This window comes from Malania oleifera, chromosome 2, assembly GCF_029873635.1.
Source record: "Malania oleifera isolate guangnan ecotype guangnan chromosome 2, ASM2987363v1, whole genome shotgun sequence".
Lineage (NCBI taxonomy): Eukaryota > Viridiplantae > Streptophyta > Magnoliopsida > Santalales > Ximeniaceae > Malania > Malania oleifera.
In genome coordinates, this window is record NC_080418.1 from 66369562 (window position 1) to 66391932 (window position 22371).

Below are 22371 nucleotides of genomic sequence, written 5' to 3' on the forward strand. Positions count from 1 at the left end.
TTCTGAATGAGCTACAAAATAGGCCCAAAAATTTTTCCCTCCCCCGAACCCCCATGAGTACGGCTTGGGCCGTTTAGTCCATGGAGCGAAGGCTTGGGCCATAAAAGCCCAAAAGCCCAAAAAATCTCTTATTAAAGAAATCTCTTATTAAAGAAAGATCGGGTCATCATCCAAATTTAACGCAACTAGGCTCCACAAAAGCCCAACATGAGATTGTGAGGAAGGATTGAATAGCCCTTAAGTTGTCTAAAGAAAATGCCCTTGATTGTGTGAATTGACAAAAAATGATTCATGTAGTCGACCCCACTTAATAGGACTTAAGTCTTGGTTTATTGTTGTGCTGAAAAATTGGTGGAAACATCATTACCACCATGCAGCCACTGCTTTTGCCCCATGCTATCTCCCTTCTCGGCTCTAGAGATCTATCTCAACTTGACTTGGACTTCCCAATTGCTTACCAAAAAGGTACCAAAACTTGTACTCAACAATCATTAGTAGCTTATCATATGGTTAATTATGTTTAAGTTCTTCAACTTTCTGTTACCTTGCATTTTTTCTCATCTATTTCTTTTGTTTATATCCCATCTTCACATGTTGAAGCTCTTGTGAACCCTAAGCGGAAGCATGCCATGGATGTAGAAATGGGCGTCTTGACTACTCAAGGAACAAGGGACTTGGTGGATTTTCCTCATGTCTACGCCGTCAAATATCTTCCTAATGGTTTTATTAATGGCTTAAAGCTGGATCAGTTTCCAAGGAGTATAGCACACCACGTTTTTTTTTTTTTTTAAATTTATTTTTGAGAAAAATGAAATGCATTAAGGAAGAAATACAAAGCAATTAAAACCTAAGAGAGTACAAGAAATTCTTAAAATGAACAAAAATGTAAAAGAAAAAAAAAAGGAACGATAAATAACTAATTGAGAAAGCCCCTCTTTAAACCTCTTCCATCATAATTCATGTAACACTGTAAGCTTGCAAATTCATTGAGGCAAGCTTTGTTTTCTCTTGGACCAAACAGCCATAAACCCATCTCATCCAAAAGTTGTTGTGCCACTAAATATTTTCCATTAATCTCCTCCAATAGCAGAGGCAAATTCCCATTTGTACATTGTGCTCTTTACCCAATCCATCTTCCTCAAAATTGGCATTCCCTCCAAACCTTTCATTACGGATGGTGGCAATGGGACATATGATAAATCTCCAAGTCAATCAAAAGATTTAAACACATACATGCATTGTTCCTAAAACTCAACTATGAATAGACTGTCATCAAACTCACCGGCCACATCACTATCCATCATCTGACATATCTTCCCATTGCTTTTCTCCTTACCTTGCTAATTGTTCATCTATCCCCCCCTTTTAAACATTAACACCCTCCTAACCTCCTTCACTACCATCTGACCAGAACTAATCTTACCACCCCTTGTCTTGCCACAGCTATTTCCCTTATAGTATACAGTTCATCCACAACATCTAGCTTACCTTGAACCCCATCCCCACAAGCTTCCTTTTCCTTCAGTCCTTCCCCATTGATGCAAATTGAAGGATGCAAACTGGGCACTTTCTGATCAAAACCATGGTTTTCACCCACTAAGGAATCAAATACATCACTTAAATGCCCAGAATTGCCTGAGCCATATCTGACGTTTACTAGAATCTGACACCAAGCTCCATAGACCCAATACCCCTTGCAGTAAAGATTTATCTTACCACTTCTTCTAAGTGGAATAATCCTATTCGGTTGACTGTTTCTATCACTCATATGCAAGCATTGAGAAACACTGATGACACAATCTTTTTGAATAGGTAGACTCTCTTTAACTTCAGAAGAGCCACCATTGGGCTCAAACCTTGAGTCACCGACTTGGGCATATTATGGGCCTAATTACTAGTAGAAAGAAATGGCCAGTGTCTGACTTTCATTTTTTTATAATAAAAGAAAATTTCTTTAATAGAATGAGAATGTACATCTAGGAGAATAAGACATCTCCTTAACAAAGTCTAATCCACAGAGAGAGAAAAAAAAACACAAAAAATGGCAATTGCACTGAATATTAGAAAAACACACCCCCCTTAAAATTCCATTGTCCCACACACCAAAGAGAAGCCAAATAATGTATCTTTTAGCAAACCAACACATGAGCCGACTTCTTCCCTAGAAAAGTTCGCACATTAGGCTCCATCCACAAGCCCCAAAACAATGCGAAAAAAAAACACATTTCCAAAGCGCTGCCCTTTCCCTTTTTCTGCCAAATCCAGCAAAAGCCACTGCTAAAAAGTGCTCTGCTGTCTTCGAACTCACCCAACATTTTCCTAAAATACCAAATGGCTTATTCCAAACACTCCAAGCATAATCACAATGAATGAACAAAATGCAATGATGATTCTGAACAATTCAAGCAGAGAACACACATGTCTAGAGATATAGCCTTCAAAGGTCTCCTAACCTGCAGCAAACTATTGGTACTAATTCTATCAAGCGCAACCAACCAAATAAAAGCCTTAATTTTAAAGGGGACTGAGGCCTTCCATATAAAACTATAGAGTGGAAGAGAAAAATTCAACCTATGCAAAAAATCACAAAAAGATTTGCACAAATAAACCCATGAAGGATCCAGAGACCAAGACTGCCTATCCACCTGTAAAGAAAAACAACAGTTATTTAACAAGACTAGCAAAGAGGATAGCTCTCCCATCTCCCTATCATTTAACGATCTGCAGAAATGGAAATCCCAAGAAGGCAAAAGACCACCTGAATCAACAACAAAAGAAGAAATGGACTCAACCTACCTGAGCTTAAGTGAAAAGGGCGTGGAAAAGAGGTGGACAAAACACATTCCCCAACCAAAGATCTTTCCAAAACCAGATATTACTACCTCTACCCACCAAAAATTAGTATGGGAATGAAGAGGGAATAAATCTGAGAGAGAGCTTTCCATGGACTCTCTGAGGAACATCTAAATCTCAAATTAGCATCCCTACTATTCTCGTCTAATCCACACTTACTTTCAGCAGCCAAATGCCACAAAAAGAAATTCTCTAGTGGAAACCACTAAAGCCATCTAGCCAAAAGGGCTGTGTTTTTGGACATCAGATTTCCAATACCCAAACCACCCTCCTGTTTAGACCTACGCACCACTCCCCAACTAACCAGATGATCCTTACTACCCCCTAACCCAAGCACAAAAAATTTAAAGGGATACTAGAAAGGCCTGGATAAGAGTAATTCTACCACCAAGAGAAAAAAAGTACCTTTTCACCCATCCAATCTCTTAGAAACTCTTTCCCCAACAGGATCCTAAAAGCTAACAGATCTAGGATTACCCCCCAAAGGAATCCCAAGATAGGACAACGTCCAATCCAAAACACTACACCCCACCTCCACAGATTGCTCCAACATTCTCAACAGCCATATTCATAGTTGTGATACCACTCTTACCCATATTAATCTTAAGCCCAGAAAGCTTCTCAAAAACATGAAGGAGACCCAAAATATTCTTAAAGGATGGTTTATGATCCTCTAGAAAAAAGATAGTACCATCAGCAAACAGAAGGTGCAAAACCTTGACCCTCTCTCTGCCCACTTCCAAGCCTTTCACTAAACCTCTATCCACTGCCCCATCCACTATCCTACTCAAAGAATCAGCCACTAAAACAAACAAGAATGAGGAACGAGGGTGTTCTTGCCTAATCCCTCTCATAGTCATAAATGAATAAACCAAGATTTAGACTCACCATTTACTAATACCGAGTAGCTCACATTAATCAAACAGCCTCTAATCCAACACTGCCATCTCTCCCCAAACCCCTTCCTCACAAAGACCTTACCTAGGCACTCCTCCCACTTCACTCTATTATAAGCTTGACATCCACAATTTACCTCCCCCCCCCCCACAAAAGCATTTTGAGCATTAGAAATAATCCTATCGAGCACCATACTCAGCCTATTAGCTAACACTTGAGGGATGATTTTATAAAAATTGGAAACTAAGCTAATAGGTTTATAGTCTGATATTTTAATAGATTTATTCTTGTTCAGCACGAGAATTATCAAAGTGGAACTGATACTCTTGCTTAAAATATCATTCCTGTAAAATTCATTCAAGACCTTAAGAAAATCATCCTTAACCACCTTCCAACAATCTTGGAAGAAAGTCATATCAAAATCATCCAGTCCTGGAGCTTTATCCCTCTCCCTCCCAAAAACCGTGGCCCACACTTCCTCTTCTACAAAAAGTCTTTCCAACCAACCCACCTCCTCGTCAAATAAAGGGTCCCATTCTGATCCTTCAATCATAGGTCTACTAGCATCCTCCTTGTACGTAATTGATTTTTTCCGAACCTACTTTGAATCAAAGGCACCTTTTAGGGTGTCCCTGCCCCTTTTAAGGGGTCGGTGAGCCCTATTCTCTAAAGACGGCCTCTCAGCCATTTTCATTCCTTATTCCTTGCATTTTGCATTGTGTTTCTTTCTTGTAGTTTAGTTTCTTTTCAGTTGAATAAAACTTTCGAAACTCCCTTATCTATTTTTGTTTAAGTGTCGAGAGATTAAAAGACCAAGAAGTTCTATTCATTGAGCACCAAAATACAAAACATTCCTTCTTTTCTTCTAATTTCCCTTGTTCCCTCTGCATTAGCGGTTTCTCAGCTTCTTTCCATACTTACCCTCACTCAAAGCCTCACTTTCTTCACTCATCCTCCATTTCTCCAAAAATCAAAAACAAAGGGGTGCGGTTCTCCACTGTGTGCACATTTTACTCCTTTGCCTTCTCAAATGTCATTTTCACAACTCAAAACATCCATGTTTTGTCTAAACACCATAAAATCAATACAAAATCAATCAACTCCTCCTTCATGACATGTTCACTTGTATAACACAGAAAATCATCAAATTTCAATCACAAAACCTCACATAGAACACAAAACATGGAAAATTCACACAAACATCAAACTCAAACCATAAAACTTGACTTTCATTGAATTTGATTCAATTTTTTCAAATTGAGATTCAATTAAGTTCCAAATTTCAAATTTAGCCCAATTGAACCTCAATTCTCACAATTAGGGCTCTATTGACCATTTAAATGCAAAATTAGGGTCAAATTGAACCCCAATTTCAAAAATTTAGGCCCAATTGAACTTCAATTTTTCAAATTAAGCTCAATTGAATCTTCAATCCCAAAAATCAAACCCTGAACTAAATCCGCATTGCAAACTCGCCCATTGAACGCAAATTAACACCATATTTGTCAAATTAAAATCTAATTCACCCATTTTTCACACACTACGCACCCATGATTCATCACACAATTCACACAATTTCAAAGATATAATCCCCAATTTCACCCAATTCCATTTTTAACACATTTAATCACCTAAAAGTCCTTAAATCACTCCCTTAACCTCCTATATCACTGTTTAATCACGTACACAAACACTAAAATGCACGTTCACACACCCAATTTTCCCCTTGAGCTCACATCCAAACTCTCATACACTCGCCCACACCATATTCCCCACCTTTAACCATAATATACTCCATCTAAACTCCTTGCCACATGGCACCATCTCATTTGTCTCTCTCAAAACAATCAAGAAATAATTATAAAATAAAATTCCATTTGGAGATTCGCTCCAACCAACTTTTGATAATAAAAATCAAATGAAAAAGAAAAGGGGAATTTGAAGTCTCAGGGGGGGAAATTGAGGGGGGCTCATTTTGGAATTTAGGAGATCCACGTAGAAAACCATTCCCTCTCTCTCTCCCTTCCTCACTCTAAAATTCCATCTCTCCATTGAAGGGAAGCTTAAAGATGATCCAAGAAGAAGAGCAAGAAGGAGAAGAAGAAGAAGAAGACCCAGCTTGCAAGAGGAATTAATTTACAGCAGTGTATGAAGGTTTGAATTATAGTCTTCACTCTTCATTTCTTGCTTTTATTATTAAGATTATATGGAATGAGTTTTGAATTGGTGCAATTTGCGATGATTGTAAAAAATAATGCATACGTAATTGGAGTTTGTGATAAAATTACGCCTACAAGTTGAATTCAAGACTTATATGATTCCTATGCATGTATGTTGTTTTGGTTGGAAAATGAAATTAATTCGAGGTTCATTTTTGAAGTGCAAATCATTGCCATATTGTAGAATACAGCAGAGGGAAAAGAATAGAAATTAGAAAGAAAGAATAGAAGAGAGAAATGAGAGAGACAGAGAGAGTAAGAAAGTGAAGGAGAGAGAAAACAAAAATGAGAGAGAAGAGATGAGAGAGCAAGACAGACTCTTAAAGAGAGAATGAGCTGAGACAGATGGAAATTAACATGAAAATACAGAAGAGAGAGAGCTAGACAGAAGCGAGAGAATACAGACAGCAATGAAAAAAACAGAGATAAAGAGAGCTGAGATGAGAGAGAGAAGAGAGAGGGAGAAAGAAAGGAGAGAGGGAGCAATCAGTTGCAGGAATAACAGAAGGAAAGAGAACTAAGATGAGAAAGAAAATTAAGAGGAAGTGAGAGAAGAAGAGAAAGAGAGGAGCGAGAGAAACAGCCAGAAAATAAAATGACCACCAGAGCTCCTGCAGTGGCCAGCAGGGGGGTCGGCAATGCTGAGGCGGAGGCCGGTGGTGGCCCGCTGCTGGGACATGGCAGCAATGGCACCCCACCCCCCTGTTTCTCATGCATGGAACGAAGAGAGGAAGGGGAAGATACAGTTAGGTGACACATGGCACTTGCCACGTGTCACCATGTGTCACCATTCAATTCATCCATCAAAAAAATGTTTTCCCATTTTTTTGTCCGAGTTGACCCAGTGTTGACTAGGTTGACCCATTGACCAGTTTGACCAGGTCAACCCATTTGACTCTTTTTTTGAAAAAAATAATTATTTTTGATTACTAAAAAAAATTTAAAAATTGATTAAAAATCATAAAAATTTGAAAAAAAATAATAACAAATGCAGAGAAAATTTTAGGGATTTTTGAGTCTCAAAAAATTAAAAATATTTAATTCATTTTAATTTAGGAAAAATAGGTAAAAATTGAGAGGAAAATCCTTTAAATTCATAAAAATAATTTTAAAATACAGAAAATTGCATAAAAATTCAGGGAGTTTTCAAATTAAAGAAAATAAAAAAAAAATCATAAATTTAAAATTTAAAAATAAGAAAATTTGGAAAATCCATTTAAAAATCATTAAAAATTGTAGAAAAAATCCTAAAAAAAATAGATAAAATTAAGAGAAAATTTTCTAGGACCTTTCTTGTCTATTCTTGATCATTTTTCATTATATTTCGTTTTTGGATGGTTTTTTTTCCATACATGTTTTAGTGTGTTTCTTGATGTTTGAATGCATGATTGCATGTATTTGTTTGCTTGCATGTGTGCACACCCATATGAGGAGGAACCTAATAAAACGGGGTTATGTAGTCCTCCATCATCTCCTGAGGGGTAGACGGTCTAGCAGAATCATTTTGGGTTGGCTCGATGGTGATTCTATTAGAGTCTTTGATTTTTGTGCACACTATTCATGCATGCCTTGCATGTATGCTTGCATGTGTGATTGTATGCATATTTGCATGTGTGTATTGCATGTTTACTTGTAGCTATGATTGTATGTGTGATTAATTGTATGTTTGTTTGATTATGTTACCTCTGTATCTTGCAGTTGTGCTTGTATGTTTGCTTGCATGTCTCTTTGGTCTTCGCATATGTTAGTATGCTATTTAATTTGAATAAACCAACATCCATAATGAACTTTCCCCTGCCCTTGGGGGTTATGTCTTTGAATGCCTTTGAGAAGTTGGAGGTTGGGGGGGGGGGGGGGGGTGTGTTGTCTTATGCAAGGCCTCCCAATATCTAAAGGTCAAGTAAATAAGACATTTGAAATGGAAAACCACACAATAAACAATCAATCCTCGTGGGGATCGTTGGGAGTTGTATCTTCGCACATCTTTAGGGATCATGAGGTGAGCGTCGTTTCTATCTTTCGTAGGGCTATCCAATACTTAAATACTTCGTAATTGAATAAAATGAAAGAATCAAAAGTCTTGATTAGTTGAATTTGAAGGCAATCTAAGTCCAATCAGGTATCATTTGATGAACACGTGCTTAGGGGGTGTTAGTACCTTCCCCTCGCATAACAGACTCCCGAACTCGATTCTGGTGAAGCAAACCTTAATTATTGGTTCTTTTTGCCTTAGGTTTGACTTAGAGACCAATTAACTAGTAGTAATTAGGTGATCTAACCACACTTAGGTAAATAAATGGTTAGTGGCGACTCCTTGGACTTTATTGACCCTATTTATCGCAGTTACCATCGTACCCTACACTTTTGCCCCATACTTTGATACCTTCCTCCATTCCATTATACATTTTTTTCATTTTTCACGATCGCCATCCCTCTACGTCGAGGTTTCTGCAAAACTTATTGACACTCCTCACAATACAAAATAGAATAAAACTCAGTGATTTCAGCAACAATTTGACTCTAATTAGTTATAATGACCCTCCTTATCCACTTCCAACTCCCTAGTCAAATTCTCCCTCATTTTCCCTATCGCTTGTCCTATGAAAAAATCTAGAATTACAATCACCATCTCTAATCCATTTAAACTTCATTTTTCTACCTCCAACTTCTCATTTCCTTGAAAATCACTTCTTCCAACTCATTCTTCAAAGAAACTCTTCTCATCTCTTCCTCTCCCGATAGAGTATTAGCTTCTTCCTTCCTAACTCAACCAACTCCACTAAGATACTCATCTTTCTAGACCTCAAGTCTCCAAACACCTCCCTATTCCAATCTTTCAATTTAAGACTTAATACTACCCAAGAGCTAGTGCAAATACTGCATTGTTAAGAGTACATGGCCCACCCACATCATTCCCCTTGGATCTATAAGCTTATTTCACTCCATCTCCTCTACATGACCATCCTTCAATGAAACAATAGCCGCATCTAAATGCAGATAACTAACAGTTGACAAAGCATGACCAAGCATCACAACCTGGAACTCACCCCAATTGTAAATCTTGTTACTTCCTGGCTTCCTGCCATCCAAACTTTACTTCCCAAGCAACTATGTTCAATAGACATTCAACATTACAAGCAACCATCGCATTAAATTCATTTGCCATTGCAAGAAACTCTTGCACAAATCCTAGCCGCCTATTTCCTTTAGATTCTTCGAGAATAAAAACCGAAAATGCAGACCTTTCCATCCCAGCCCTAACTTCAAGAACTTTCCCATCTTGGTAGTTCAAACTATCAATTAATACATGACACTAACAATTTGCATACTCTAGTATCTCTGCCCCAACCTTCCAAACCACCAATGAAAAGCCCTCCTAGACCGCTTCACTGATGAGAGAGATAATATTACCCATCCATTAACATTAGGGTTACGTTCAAGCACAAATAAAAATTTTCCCTTTCCCACTTTATTGAGTCTCAGATCGAAGGTTTCCCTTTCAATCTTAACTAATCTTCTATGAAGCCAGCCCCTCATGGCCTATAGCTGCCACAAAATCAAACTAAACCAACAATGAGTGTAGGGAGAAGAGGGGTGGAGCGGCTACAAAGGGAAAGGTCTCATAAAGGCATCCTCAATTTGAGCTACATATTCCTTCAAAACCTCTACCATATTTTTCATTGCTCAATTAAATTTTTTTGGTATGTTGATTTAGTTGAACATTTAATTTTGATTGGCCTATATACCATTGGATACAAAGAATGCCTTCTTATATTTGGATTTGCATGAAAAGGTGTTCATGGAGCAACCTCCAAGGTTGTTGCTCAGGTAGAGAGCAATAAGCTATATAGGTTTCATAGAACTATTTATGGTCCTAAGTAGCCTCCTTGGGCCTATGGTGACTTCTGCTAGTACTTCCACTAGTTTACCATCATCATCACTAGCAGTGTCAAGCAATAGCTTCGAGAAAATTTTCAAATCAAGGGCTTGGGTACTCAACATAACTTTCTAGGCATTGAAATTATATTGTGTAAGAAAGGGTGGAACTTATCTTAGTGAAAATATATCTTGAACGAGCTAAGTGAGACTTGTGTATTGGCAGACACTCCTATGGATCACAACATGAAATTGTGAAGATAAACATCAACAGTTGGTTGGCAAATTGATTTACTTTAGTGTCATTAGCTCTAACATATCATTTTTTGTGAGGTTCTGAGTCAATAATGGAGGATCCTAAGCAGCCATACTAAGGATGTTGTCTGTAGGATTCCCGAAATCTAAAAAGCTCTCCTAGAAAAGGTTGATATGCAAATGTTATTGAAACTATGACATTGTGGGATGCTATAATGCAGATTGGGCTGGTCGAAGGCCTATTAAGATACTACCTATTTGTAGATGGTAGGTTTGTTACGTAGCATTTCAAGAAACAAATTACTGTAGCGGGATCATTAGTAAAGAATAATACTAAGCTATGATTCATTCAATTAGTAAGCTTATATTGTGCAATCTCTTATATCAGGTGTTTCTTTATATGGAAGCCTATACATATGTTTTCTAATAATCAAGATGTCATTTAAATTACTAACAACCTCATGTTTCTTGAAAGGACAAAGCACATTGAATTTGATTGTCATTTTGTAAGGGATGTTGTGATAAAAAAAAGGTTATGAGGGCTCCATTTGTAAAATTTGAGAATACACTTCCACAAAGGCTTTGTTTAACAAAGCTCGGGTAAAGTGATATTTATACAACTACAGCTTTAGGGGCACTATTAGAAAGGAATATATTATCTTCTAAATTGGGAGGTGTGTACAAGCATATTTTTGTCCTTCGTATTTTTTTTATTGTTAATATAAGGAGGGCTGACTCGTAGATGAACATTTTTACGAGGACTGGTTGTCTCTCTCTCACAAAACAAAAAGAAAATAAATGCAATCAGGCTACAGTGCTGATATTGTACTAAGGACAACTGAAGTACTAGGTGCTAACAACATTCACTGCTATCGATGCTCCGAGCAAGTATGCAAAACAATGAGGCCCTATGTTCAAGTGCTCACAGTTAGGTTCGGTGTAGTGCTAACAAGTACAGTCAGGCTGTGACTACAAAAATAATTGAGCAATAATCACAATTATCAAGGTTAACTCTTTTTTTCCTTTTGTTGATAAATCTAAAGTAGATCAAAGATGGCAAAACTGTCTTGTTATGGATAATTTGGGCCTAGCTCATGGTTGGGCTTGGGTTACATAGGAAATTGGCCAGTATGGGTATCAGCTTATATGGGTAGGGATAATGGTTTGGGCATGGGCTGGGGGAGAGTAGATTAAGATTAATATAAAATCTAGGCAGAACGTTCTGGGCTACATTCGGTTTGAATGTAGATGAGGAAAAACAAAGAGCTTACTGTGGAGGTGCGTAGTGAGTGGCTGACAGTGCAGCTGCTCATTCTGGCAAGGTGAACACAAATCAAACATAACAATAGCGGCACGACACAGATGAGTTTTGATTTCTGGTGGAGAAAATATAGCAGTGACTGGCAAAGATCTGCTAGTGAAGATCTGAGTTGGCTTCTCGTTTGAAGAGAAGAACAGCAGCTATAGAGTTTGTGTTCTGACCAACCACAGAGATCTGACAGCAGCAGGAGCAAGTTTCTTTTTCTTCCCCGTCCACCTGCTACCTATCTGTTCTAGCAGCATTTTTTTTTTTTTTTTTTTTTTTTTGCAGAGGTTCTTTTTCTTCCTTTTGGTGTGTGTGTGGGGGGGGGGGGGGGGGGGGCAGCAGTTTGCGTCTTGGCTTCCTTCTTCACTAGAAGTGTTGTGAATCAAATGAGCTTTCTGTGTTTTTGGATTTGTTGGGCGTTTAAAGTTTTATTGCTGATGCATGCAGGTGGATGGTGACTGTAAACAGTGGCACCGGTGAAGCAGTAATGATGGATCAGAACAAGACTCTTAACTACATGTTTGGTAAAGAGGAATGGAAAGGAATCGAATTTATAACTTGATTTTGTCATGCTTACCATTCAAATTTTCATTGCGTTCCTTTCCTACTCCCATTCCATCCGCAAACCAAACATGATGTGATAGTACCAATTTGATGCAAGACTAATTGGAACAAGAGAAAATAACATAAAAAAGAAAGAAAATAAAGAAATTTATCAGGAAAAAAAATTTAAGGAAAAGGGAAAATTAGGCAAAATCAAAGTTCATAATTTCAAATAGCATAATTATCTCAAATATTACATATTGGAACCTTTATATAGTCTTTTCTCCTTTAAGGTTACAAAATTAGGAAATAATATCAAACCCATAAAAGATTGAAAATAACATAATAAATCCGACAAATAAAATCCTATATTATGTCTACACCTATGGTAAACACAAAAATCATACCAAGTGTGATGCCCATCAGTGCCCCTCCCCCAACACATGACAAGGAGGAGAAAGAGACTGGGGGGAACACTAATTTGTTAGCAAGTAACTAGGAGAAAAAGGAAATAAACAACTAAATTGTTATTATTATTTCTTTAAAAAAAAAAAGCATCCCCAGGCCACAAGGCTTCCCGCTTTGCGAGGGTAAGGGGAGGGTCATCACAGTGTATGCAGTCTTACACTACTTCTAAGCAGAGAAACTGTTTCCTTGACTCAAACCAATGACCAATCGGTCACAAAGGAGCAACCTTACCATTGATCAAAGCCCACCATCATAAACAAAGAACTAAATTAACAAATAAATAATGCTGCTACCAATGAATGCATCCAAAATTCAGGCCTCCATTTTCATGGATTTGAAAAGGCAGAACAAAAGAAGTGGATAGAAGCAGATGACTTCTGTGCTTGACAACCTACTTTCAATAATGTATATTATGGATTCCTTACCAGGCATAACAATCACAGATTCCTCCTTAGCCAACTTAAGACAGAAATTCATATCATCATTGATGTCTTCTAGTAGCGAAAGGTTTAACTTCACCTACAATGAATCGCTGTTATTGAGAATATATTTTAACTACTTTTTTTGGAGCTCCAAATATTTCTAACTCAATGTTCAATATTTACCATAACAAACATGGATCCTTCTGGTTTGTGCGGGCAAGTGATGCAAGGGATTTCCTGGATCCTATCATAACAGATATCTGAATCCTCCCTTAGTAAAGCAATAATTTTCGAAAAGAAATCTTCCTGTGTCATCTCAAGAATTTGAGGAACTGCCCCCTGTCAAAAAAACCACATCTGTGCTTTGAAAAGAGAAGGCAAGATAAGAAGTTATAATCAGCATGCTTCATAATACACACAAGGAATCATATACACTACTGCCAAGAAAACACTTCAATATTTTGTTACAAGGTCAGAGCCAGACCAATTACATCCAAATGATGTAGATAGATACCTTTTTATCTATATATTACATGCCATACTACAATCACCATGTCTACTGTCTTTCATTCTCATCAAAAGATTCAACTTTTTTTCCAATAATTACATTGTAGCTTGCATTGGAAATTAAAACCCTGATTACCCCACAGTTTTGGATATTACTGAAAGTTCTCTGCATATATGATTGATGCAGTTTTTCTGGAAAATTCTAGTACGTTTGCAAATGAAAAGCGTGGAGGGAAGGGCTGTTCAATAATGATTAAGGTCCCATATGAAACTTGGAAAACATTAGGGTGAGTAAATGAAAATATGAAAAGTGAGAAAATGTAAGCAGAAGCTATGAATCTCTTCTACATTAATTTGTTCATATGTACATCCCAATATATAATACGATTACCTATTCTAAACAAGGAAACAATTCCCTTACTGATTAATATCAATCCCCCCATACTTACCCACTTTCCTAATTTGTGTATTATTTACAATGATACTTGGGATTAGGATTTTAACACTCCCCCTCAAGTTGGATCATAAATATTAATCATCTCCAACTTGCTAATAAGATCATCAAAGCTCTGTCGTCCCAACCCTTTAGTGAAATATCTGCAGTTTGTTCCTTGGTAGATACATAAGTCATACAGATAATTCCTTCTTCAATTTTCTCTTTGATGAAGTGTCTGTCTACTTCCACATGTTTAGTCCTATCGTGTTGAACTGGATTGAGAGAGATGCTGATAGCTGCCTTATTGTCACTATAGAGTTTGATAGGAAAGTTCACAGGACCTGTAATTCTTCCAAGAGTTTCCATAACCACAATCCTTCACATATCCCTTGAGCGACTGCCCTGAATTCAGCCTCAGCACTACTACGAGCCACCACATTCTGTTTTTTGCTTCTCCAAGTTACCAGATTTCCCCAAACGAATGTACAATAACCTGTGGTGGACCTTCTATCTTCCACTGATCCTGCCCAATCTGCATCTGTAAAGATCTCTACTTCCTTGCTTTCACATTTCTTAAAGAAGAGTCCTCTTCCCGGGGATCCCTTGAGATATCTAAGGATCTTGTACACAGCATCTAAGTGGGCATCTTTTGGTGAATGCATGTGTTGACTTACTACACTAACTACAAATGCAATATCTGGTCTAGTATGTGATAGGTAGATTAGCTTGCCAACCAATCTCTGATACATATCCTTTTCTACTGGTTTTCCACAGTCTTCAACCCTCTTTACTGCTTCCATCGGGGTTTCGCTGGGTTTGCATCCCAGCATGCCAATTTCAATTAGGAGGTCAGTAACATACTTTCGCTGATAAACACTAATTCCCTTTTTTGTTCTCACCACTTCCATGCCCAAAAAATACCGCATCTGTCCCAAGTCTTTAACTTCAAATTCAGTAGCTAGAACTTTCTTCAATCTCTCCATCTCGACAGTATCATCACCAGTAAGGATTATATCATCAACATACACTATTAGAATTGTTCTCTTACCTCTTTCAGACTGTTGGAAGAACAGTGTATGGTCTGATTGCCCTTGTCGATAACCTTAATTCTTTAGTACTTTTGTGAATCTGTCAAACCATGCTCTAGGAGATTGTTTGAGGCCATACGAGGATTTCTTGAGTTTACACACTCTGTTTTCTTCACCTGTTTCACTAAATCCTAGTGGTATAGTCATGTATACTTCCTCTTCTAATTCTCCATTTAAAAAAGCATTTTTAATATCAAGTTGTTGTAGTGGCCAGTCTAAATTGACTGCCAAGGACAAGAGAACCCGAACTGTATTTAAGTTTGTCACTGGTGCAAATGTTTCCGTATAGTCAATGTCGTAAGTCTATGTAAAATCCTTTGCAACAAGTCTGGCTTTATATCTTTCAATTGTTCCATCAAATTTATATTTCACTGTGAAGACCCATTTACAACCCACTGGCTTCTTCCCTTTCAGTAGATTTGTCAACTCCCAAGTTCCATTTTTTTCTAGGGCTCGCATTTCTTCCATGACTGCCTCTCTCCATTTAGGTATTTCTAGAGCTTCCTGAATGTTCTTTGGCATTTTCATCCTGTCAAGATTAGAGACAAACGCACGATATCCTATAGACAAGCTTTTATAAGACATGTATTTAGACCAAGGGCATTGAGTACATGACCAGGTTTGTTTTCTGATTGCAATAGGTAAATTGATATCATCAAGTATAGGATTATCAGAAGAAGACTCAATTACCAGATCGGGATTGGACATGGGCTCATGGTTATTCGGAGCCATCACCGGTTCCAACGCTCTTGGTGCCTCAGGTATGAGATTCTCCCTATCCTTTAATTTCGGCTTTCTTGAGTAAACAAGTATGTCTGTGTTGTTTTGCTCTCCTGTATCTCCTATGTCTGCGTTGTTTTGCTCTCCTGTATCTCCCCCCGAGGTTAAGTGTTCTGTTGTGTTTGGCAGGTCATGAAGAAATGCAATGGAAGACTTGATAGATGGGTTAGGGAATGAAGCAACAGGAGGGAATGACTGGACAGGAGGCTCAATAGGTGGTTTAGATGACGCAAATTCAGTAGTAAAGAGGTCAAAGAACTGATCTTCACTCCATTTCTCCCCCTGAAGAGAGGGCTTCGGGAAATAAGGAGTGGTTTTAAAGAAAATGACATCAAGACTAACAAATAGTCATTTTGAGACTGAATCATAGCATTTGTAGCCTTTCTGGGTAGGCAAATAACCAAGGAAGAAACATTTAATGGCACGAGGATCCAATTTATCGCGATGGTGTGCATGAACATGAACAAAAGCAGTACACCAAAGATTTTCAGCGGGAGACTGGAGGGGAGTTGAGAGGTAGGAAAGTGTTCCTGGAATTTCTGAAGAGGGGTGACAAAGGAAAGTGCTCGACTTGGCATTCGATTAATGAGATGTGAGGCTGTTAAGATGGCATCGCCCCAAAAATAATGTTTCATATTGGTAGTAAACATTAATGCCCGGGCTACTTCAAGTATATGTCTATTTTTTCGTTCAACAACCTCAGTTTGTTGAGGGGTATCCACACAAGAACTCTGATGAACAATCCCATTTTCTTGAAGATAAGTTCCCAGAATAGTATTAAAATATTTCGTACCATTATCAGTACATAAAATTTGAATATGAGTCTAAAACTGTGTATGAATCATGGAATGAAAACTGATGAAAATGGAGCAAACTTCAGTTTTGTATTTCAATAAGTAGACCCAACAAAGACGAGTATGGTCATCAATAAAGGTAACGAACCATTTTGTATTGGTGCGATTGAGGGAACGTGAGGGACCCCATACATCACTGTGAAACATAGTAAATGGGCAAGATGGTTTGTATATGGATGATGGGAAAGAAGTATGATGATGTTTTGCAAGCTCACACACTTCACATTGAAACTCAAAAGACATTTTATTTGAACAAATAGAAGGAAACAAACATTTTAAATATTGGAAATTGGGATGACCTATCCTTGAATGCTATAACAAAAGTTCACTATTTCTAGAAGTAGATGCAGAATCACAAATTGCAGTACTACATAGTTCACTCAAGCTTGCCTCCTAAAAGTAGTAGAGTCCCTAATACGCTTTAGCAGTGCCAATCGTCTTCCCCGATGACAAGTCCTGAAAAACACAACGAGAGGAAACAAATTTAGCAGAACAATTTGAGTCTTTTGTTAACTGACTGATGGATAACAGGTTGCAAGATAACTTGGGAACATGTAGGACAGATTGTAAAGTTATAGAATTAGATATGTGAATACTTCCTTTTCCAGCAACTGGTGAGAGAGAGCCATCTGCAATTTTTACCCTCAAATTCCCGACATATGGTGAGTGAGATGAAAAACATTGATAAGACCCCGTCATATGATCAGATGCACCCGAATCAATTATCCATGGAGATTTGTAACAGGATGCAGTATTTAAAGCTAACAGATAATTACCTCGGTGAGCCAAGGAACCAGAGGAAGACTGACCCGATGTTTGAATTGCCGAAATCATTTTATACAGCTGATCCAACTGTTCAGGACTGAATGCACTACTTGAAGAGGTATTGGTGTTTTCTCCTTGTAATCTTTCAGTTGACCCGTTAGTGCTAGCCTGGTACCCACGATTTTTTTGGTATTGTCTCAGCTTCCAATCTGCCGGTTTTCCATGTATCTCCCAGCAGGTATTTTTTAAATGACCTATTTTTCGGCAATGTTCGCACCATAATTTACCTTTTTGTGGTCGTTGACTAGGCCCCCCTAGGCCTTTTGATACAAGGGCCGAAACATCCGGCCCAGCGTGCCCATCTAATTTTTGGGCGAATACAGGTACGAGGAGGTCCAGCCCAACACGATCATTTTTGGGCCTCAGCATTACACGCCTCCTGTTCTCCTCCTTCCAGGAATAAATAGTGCTCTACCCATTGTGACAGTTGGTGATGTATCTTCTTCCTTTAAGGATGTTCTTGTATCACCTAATCTCTCTGTCAATTAAGTTTCTGTTGGCCAGCTTGTGGACAAAAATTATGATGTACAATTTACTCATGGTGGTTGTGTTGTTGAGGATCAGATGTCAGGGCAGTTGATAGCGAAGGGGCCTAAGCATGGACGTCTCTTTTTTCTTCATCTACCTGTTCCACGAAGCCTACCTTCTTTCTCTGTACTGTCTTTGTTGTGTTATTATTCTAGAGCATCAAATGAAGCCTGGCATAAGTCCCTTGGTCATCCTAATTCTAGGGTTCTATCTTATTTGTTGAAATCAGGTATATTGAATAATAAAGAGCATTCTTCTTTCACAATGTTTCCTAATTGTGCAACTTGTAAACTTGGCAAAAGTAAGACTATACCCTTTCCTTCTGAAGGAAGTAGAGCCACCCACAATTTTGAGATCTTTCATAGTGATGTCTGGGGTATTAGTCCTATTATTTAGCATGCCCAATACAAATATTTTGTGACATTTATCGATGACTACAGCAGATATACATGGGTGTATTTCTTGCCGCACAAATCAGAAGTTTTTCATATGTTTAAACTGTTGTTAGTTCTTGTTGACACTCAATTTTCAGCTGCTGTTAAAATTCTTCAGTCCAAATCGGGTGGAGAATATGTCTCATGAGTTCCAATCTTTCTTGCAATCTAAAGGTATTATCTCTCAACATTCTTGTCCATATACTCCACAACCAAATGGAGTAGCTGAACGAAAGAATCATCATCTTTTAGATGTTGTCCAGACCATGCTCATTGAGTCTTTGGTTCCACCTACATTTTGGGTAGAAGCACTTACCAAAGAAACCTTTCTTATAAATAGACTTCCTTCCCAAGTTTTGGATTTTGAGTCTCCATACTTCAGGCTTTATCATCACAATCCTACCTATACAAATCTTCACATTTTTGGGTGTGTATGCTTTATGCATCTTCCCCCACCGGACAGAAACAAACTTTCTGCCCCATCCATTTTTGTGCCTTCATGGGATATAGTGTCACACAAAAGGGTTATTTATGCTATTATCCAAACTCTAATCGGGTTCGTGTTTCAAAGAATGTGCTTTTTTTTTAAAATCAATGGTTCTTTCCTATGTCATCCTCACCGGAGTCTTCCGTTGCTTTCTTGCCTTCTTTTGATGACACTTTTAGTGCTCCTAGTACTCATGTTGAAAGGTTCCAGCCAGGCATGATATACCAGCGGAGACCTCCAGTACTGCCCACTTCTGCTCCTGTCTTGCCATCTACTCCTTTGCGCCGCTCTTCTAGAGTAGCTTGTCCTCCTAATTATTATGGATTCCCGTCACATATAGCAGGTACTACTACTTCTGCATTGTCTTCCACTCTATCTTCTATTGCTATTCCTATTGGTTACTCACAGGCAGTCAAAGAGAAATGTTGGCAGCTGACCATGCAGGAGGAACTATGTGCTCTTGAGGCTAATAAGACTTGGGAAGTGGTGGATTTTCTTGCAGGTGTGACTCCACTTGGATGTAAGTGGGTCTATTCTATTAAGGTTAAGTCTGATGGTAGTTTGGACAGGTATAAAGCCCGCTTAGTAGCTCTTGGAACTAATCAAGAATATGGAGTAAACTACGAGGAAACTTTTGCTCCGGTGGCCAAAATGACCACCATCCGCACAATTTTGGCTATTGCCACTTCTCAAAATTGGGGTTTGCACCAAATGGATGTGAAGAACGCCTTTCTTCATGGGGATCTCAAGGAAGATGTTTATATGCGTCCTCCTGCAAGTTTACTTTCCACCCCTACTTCGACAAAGTGCAAGTTACGTCGCTCCTTGTATAGTCTCAAACATGCCCCTCGTGCATGGTATGAGAAATTTACTTCTACCCTATTCAAGTTTGCTTTTCTCAAAAACAAGTATGTTTCATCTTTGTTTCTTTGCACAACTGAGATTGGTGGTGTCATTCTCTTGGTGTATGTTGACGACATAATCATCACAGGTACTGATTCGGTTCTGATCTCCCAATTAAAGCAATATTTACAAGACTCTTTTCATATGAAAGATCTGGGATCTCTTACGTATTTTCTTGGTCTAGAAATTACTGTTGGTTCACATGGTATTTTTCTGTCAGAGCACAAGTATGCCTAGGATTTGGTGGCTTCTATTGGTCTCCGGGACTTTACCCCTCTTGGTACTCCCACAGAAGTTAATCTTAAGCTGCACAAAGAAGAGGGTGACTTGTTATCAAACCATGTAGCTTATCGTATGTTGGTCTATCTTACAATTACTAGACCTGATATTTCTTATGCAGTCCAACAGGTTAGTTAGTTCATGGCTTCTCCTTAACACCTTCATATGGATGCAGTTCAACAAATCATTCGCTATGTCCATGGCACAACTTCGCGGTGACTTTTCTATCCTGCTGGTACTTCACTTGATCTTGTAGCATATAGTGATGTTGATTATGCCGGAGGTAGTGACACTCAACATTCTACTACAGGTTGGTGTATGTTTCTTGGTCCAGCTTTTATTTCTTGGAAAAGCAAGAAACAAGACCGTGTTTCTAAGTCCTCTACTGAGTCCGAATATAGGGCCATGTCCCAAGCTTGCGCTAAGATACATTGGCTCCGAAGGCTATTAGCTGAACTTCGCTTCTCTCTAGGTGGTCCTACTTCTCTTCATGCGGATAATACTAGTGCCATCCACATTTCAGCCAATCCCATCTTCCATGAACGCACTAAACATATCGAGGTTGATTGCCACTTCATCTGTGAGGTGTATAGCAATCTTCAAGTGGCATATATTTTCACCAAGGCTCTCACACGGCAACGGCATAATTTTCTTAGAAACAAATTGATGCTAATGGATAACCCGCATCAATTTGAGGGGGGATGTCAATAGAAGGCCATAAATTATGCTTTGTTAATAGTTATTAATCTAGGTTGCCTATACTTTCATAAATAGGAGAGGAGATTTAACTTAATAATGTATAGCTTCCTAAAATCACTCTATGTAAATTAGCTGGCTTACCATATATAGCTTCCTAAGATCACTCTGTAATTAGCATGTACAGATTTAAGTTTCCTTGTATAACTGGCAATCTTGCCTATACAATGAAAGACCTTCTCAAAAGAGAGGACAATTCGAACCATTTTGTTATTCTTGACAAGACTCAATCAAGATATGACACATAACTCAAAATAGGAACTAGTTGTTCTAACTTCTCTAGTGATGGATCACCAAGATGGCTCTCACACGGCAACGGCATAATTTTCTTAGAAACAAATTGATGCTAATGGATAACCCGCATCAATTTGAGGGGGGATGTCAATAGAAGGCCATAAATTATGCTTTGTTAATAGTTATTAATCTAGGTTGCCTATACTTTCATAAATAGGAGAGGAGATTTAACTTAATAATGTATAGCTTCCTAAAATCACTCTATGTAAATTAGCTGGCTTACCATATATAGCTTCCTAAGATCACTCTGTAATTAGCATGTACAGATTTAAGTTTCCTTGTATAACTGGCAATCTTGCCTATACAATGAAAGACCTTCTCAAAAGAGAGGACAATTCGAACCATTTTGTTATTCTTGACAAGACTCAATCAAGATATGACACATAACTCAAAATAGGAACTAGTTGTTCTAACTTCTCTAGTGATGGATCACCAAGATGGCAATGGATTTGGGGTGGTGTAATAGCAATAGCACAAGTGATAGAATGACGCACGGGCTCAAAGTGGTAAAGTCCACTAGCTTCATGTCCACCACCAAGTGTTCCTCGTCTTCAAATCTTGAAAGACAAAAGAATTAATAAAAAATGATATGGAACAATTCATGGAATTGGTAATCTTGCTAAATGACATTAGATTGAAGGGAAACTTGGGGATATACAAAACATAAGAAAGACACTTAGAAGTGAGATTTATTGTCCCTATTCCTAATAGCAATAGTGGCTCAATTTGCTAGGGTTAGGCTTTCAGAACATTGGAGTGTGGAAAAGAAATTAGTTATGCGTGTTATATGTCTCAATTTATATTCCAAGGACTAGCACAGAGATACTGGATGATAGGCAAGTTTTGGGGTTACCTATCTGAGCATTCAATGGGAAAAGATGCTTGTTGGGATTCTTGATAGTGCTAGAACTTGGATTATCCTCTAAAATAGATACAATGCACTACTCTCGAATTGAGTCTGAAAGTGTGGAATCTATGGTGGCTACATTGGCAATGTGTGGTGGTTTACCATAAAGATGCCAACATTGCTCAATTGAGTGACCTCGTCATCAAATGAGTGCACTAGTAAAGGGGACCTATACCATATCCATCCCTTCCAACACAACCACTAGAACTTTAGTGATTGCTTGGAGAGAAACCAAAATCAACTTGTAATAAAAGCACTCTTCTCAAAGCTAAAAGTTGAAGCACCAAAAGTTGTGGCTAAAGAATGCGTATAAAAGGAAGCATAAAACAAGAGAATAAATATCTTCGAAGGATAATAACTTTGCATTACCAAGAATCTAGGACCAAATTGCCTCAAACTCAGGTTTCAAATCCACCAGGACCCAAAGAGTTGTCATTTGCTTCCTTTGGTTTCG

At 38.2% G+C, this 22371-nt stretch overlaps 1 protein-coding gene across 1 annotated transcript in view; it reads right to left on the reverse strand.

Moving 5' to 3' along the window:
• LOC131147650 (nicotianamine aminotransferase 1-like) overlaps window positions 1–22371 on the reverse strand; it is a 73837-nt gene that overhangs the window by 20344 nt on the left and 31122 nt on the right. The window contains exons 5-6 of the mRNA XM_058097162.1: window positions 13023–13178; window positions 12843–12936 (exon numbers count right to left, since the gene is read on the reverse strand). Of these exons, the coding sequence (XP_057953145.1) occupies window positions 12843–12936; window positions 13023–13178 (250 nt within the window). The remainder of the gene's footprint in view (window positions 1–12842; window positions 12937–13022; window positions 13179–22371) is intronic.